The sequence below is a fragment of the Cebus imitator genome, unplaced genomic scaffold (genome assembly GCF_001604975.1).
Source record: "Cebus imitator isolate Cc_AM_T3 unplaced genomic scaffold, Cebus_imitator-1.0 Scaffold79, whole genome shotgun sequence".
Taxonomy (NCBI): domain Eukaryota; kingdom Metazoa; phylum Chordata; class Mammalia; order Primates; family Cebidae; genus Cebus; species Cebus imitator.
The window spans coordinates 8,058,494-8,061,511 of NW_016107394.1; the positions used below are offsets into that span (position 1 = coordinate 8,058,494).

The 3,018-nt window shown below is 45.4% G+C and overlaps 1 protein-coding gene across 2 annotated transcripts in view; it reads right to left on the minus strand.

The window, feature by feature from the left end:
• The window catches only part of CFAP300 (cilia and flagella associated protein 300), a 38,558-nt gene extending 35,955 nt beyond the window's left edge, over positions 1–2,603 (minus strand). For both annotated transcript variants that reach the window (XM_017533080.2, XM_017533079.2), the window contains exons 1-2: positions 2,438–2,603; positions 2,122–2,203 (exon numbers count right to left, since the gene is read on the minus strand). In XM_017533080.2, the coding sequence (XP_017388569.1) occupies positions 2,122–2,203; positions 2,438–2,547 (192 nt within the window). In that variant the 5' untranslated portion in view covers positions 2,548–2,603. The remainder of the gene's footprint in view (positions 1–2,121; positions 2,204–2,437) is intronic.
• Between the last annotated feature and the right edge of the window lie 415 nt (positions 2,604–3,018).

The following is a 3,018-nucleotide window of genomic DNA, read 5'->3' on the forward strand; positions in this document are numbered from 1 at the left end:
AGAGAGAAAGAGACAGAGAGAGAGAGAGAGAGAGAGACAGTACTGGTATAAATGAAAAATATAAAAAACTACATAATAATCTAACCATGAATATTTGAGAAATGTTATTCATGTCATTATCAGTAGCATTATAATATAATGGCACCATAACACTATCTTAGAGAAAGGGAGATAGACATTTAACCAATTTACTCTCTGTTATGGGTTGTGTCCCCCCAAAATTTACATCCTTCCTGAAATGTCAGAAAGTGATCTTAGTTGGAATTAGGGTTGTTGCTGATGTAATTAAGACTAGGTTATGCTGGACCCTTAATTCAATATGACTGATGTCTCTCTATAAGAAGAAAAGAGATGCAGACACATGAAGGGAAAAGGCTATGGGACTGACAGGTAGAGAAGAAAGTGCCCCAGCTGCAAGCCAAAGGATGCCAAAGGTGGCTGGCAACTGCCAGAAGCCCGGAAGAGGCAAGGATGGATTCTCCCCTACAGGTTTCACAGGAACGATGGCCCTGCCAACACCTTGATTTAAGACTTCTCGCCTCCAGAACTATGACACAATTCTACCTCATGTTGTCCTTTCTCATTCCCTCTTATTTTTCTTACTGCCCTTATCATTATATGAAATAATCAGATTTTTTTTTCCCATTTACTGCAATCTTGCCAAGGCCTGTACAATCTTTGAAAGCTGAGCTCTTGTCTTGTTCCTCCTGTATCCCCAGCACTGGAAGGAATTCCTAGTACATGATAGGCCTTCAGGAAGTGTTTGTTCTGCCAAACTACAAACTATAGTCAATGCATGAAGGACATGAATGGCAGAGAATGAAGATAATTTCACAAACCACAGTATTTTCCATTTGACTGAGAATAAAAAAAAAAAAAGGATTGAAAATAATGAACTAAATTTTAACAAACACACCAAAACTTAAACTTTCAAGTGAGTTTTACCTCTCTCAAAGCAGTCACCTCAGCCGGGCGTGGTGGCTCACACCTGTAATCCCAGCACTTTGGGAGGCTGAGGTGGGCCGATCACGAGGTCAGGAGTTCAAGACCAGCCTGACCAACGTGGTGAAACTCCGTCTGTACTAAAAATATAAAAATCAGCTGGGCATGGTGGTGCAAGCCTGTAGTCCCAGCTACTCAGGAGGCTAAGGAAGGAGAATCACTTGAACCCAGGAGGCGCAGGTTGCAGTGAGCCGAGATAGTGCAACTGAACTCTACCCCAGGAAACAAAGCAAGGCTCTGTCTCAAGAAAAAAAGATCATCTCTAGCAGTCAAAAGACTGCTTATTCAAGCCACTGTGCTACTGCTTAAAACTTTTTGGGGGGATTTCCTCATTTGGAATTGCTGGTAGAGCATGAAGCCCAGTTCTCAGAGTGTGTGTGACTTTGAGAAAAAAAACAAAAGTAATTTGGAGCTAGTAAATAGTGATAAAGCTGTGTGATAATATATAAAAATATTTTAAAATGAGGTGTGCCTATTTAAAAAGAGAGGCTAGGGTGGTGGCTCACATCTGTAATCTCGGCAGTTCGGGATGCCGAGGTGAGCGAATTGCTTGAGCCCAGAGATTCAAGACTAGCCTGGGCAACACTGTGAGACCCCACCTTGAAAAAAAATTTTTTTTTTAATTAGCTGGGCGTGGTGGCCTGCACCTGTAGTCCCCTGTACTCAGGAAGCTGAGGTGGGAAGATCGCTTGGGCCCAGGAGGTCGAGGCTGCAGTGAGCTGAGATGGTGCCACTGCACTTCACTCACTCAATCTGGGTGACAGAGAAAGACCCTGTTTCAAAAAATATAAAATAAAATAAAATACAAAACAAAAATAAAAAAGAGAGAAACTAATCTCGAGAGAGTGCGATTTTCAAGAACTGCAAAGTTCTCTGAGGCAAGATACAAGACACTGAAAGGAGAGAAAGAATGAATAAAATAAAAAACAAATTTACAATGGGTGATTCAAAATGTAAGTTTCTTTAAAAAATCATTTGCACCTTTTATTACTCCCAAACGCCAAGAAAGCGACGTCACGAAGGAATGCCATGTTCACAAGAATCCATGCCAATGTGGGGCGGGGGGGAGTTTAAAAATCGGCAGAGGCCCAAGGAACTCTCTCCGACCCCCATACTAACCATAACGAAATCATCCTTCCGATAGGCCTGAAATGTCTGGTCAAAGCCGAACGCCTGCGCCTTGATTCTGCCCAGCATGGACCTGGGGCAGAGGAGGAAAGAGAAGTCATCTGGAGGCTGGCGCCCACTTAGAGCGCACCATTAACCAATCCCACCCGCAGCATCCGCCCCGCCCCGTGGCTCAGGGTTCACTCAGGAAGCCTCCGGCTCCACTCAGAATGGCGCCGACCCGCGCGGGCCCGCTCGACGCCTGGCCCGCGTCTCCACAACCGCGAAGACGAAGGGGCTCTTCTCTTCCTGCGCCTCGAATCCTCACCACTGGCGGAGCCGGCTGGTGATCTCCTGAGAGCTCAGAGACTGGAAGGTTTTCTGAGGCAGAAACCTGAAGTAGTAGGCGCCCAAGTCCCTGAGCTCCCCAGCAGCCATCGTCCTCTCTGCTGCGTGGACGCAGGGCTTGTTTCCATAGAGACGCGGCGGCCGTCGGGTCGGCGTGACGCTGCGGGGGCGGGGCCACGCGTCTCTACGGACTGAGGGGTTCCCGCTTCTCCGCAGCGGGTGCTTAGAGAGAGGTATGCCTGTCTTTTCCAAGAGCTTGTGCCACCCCCACTCCCCCACCCCGGGCTTGGCGGTTAGGGAAAGTAGGAGTCGGGGATGGAGTCAAATTGCCTGTCGATACTTGTTGATATTAACTTTTATTAATAATTACTCAGTGTGGGTTAATGTCCTAGTCTCAACAGCTATAACTTCAGATTTACAGTTATCTAAGTTTGATGATTCAAACGTTTCTGAAGAAAAGATTATTCTAAATTAGGTTGATCTATTTTGGAAAACAAATGTCTGTGTGACTACTTAGGAAACTATTCTTTTTTACCATCTTTTTTTTTTTTTTTAATGTAC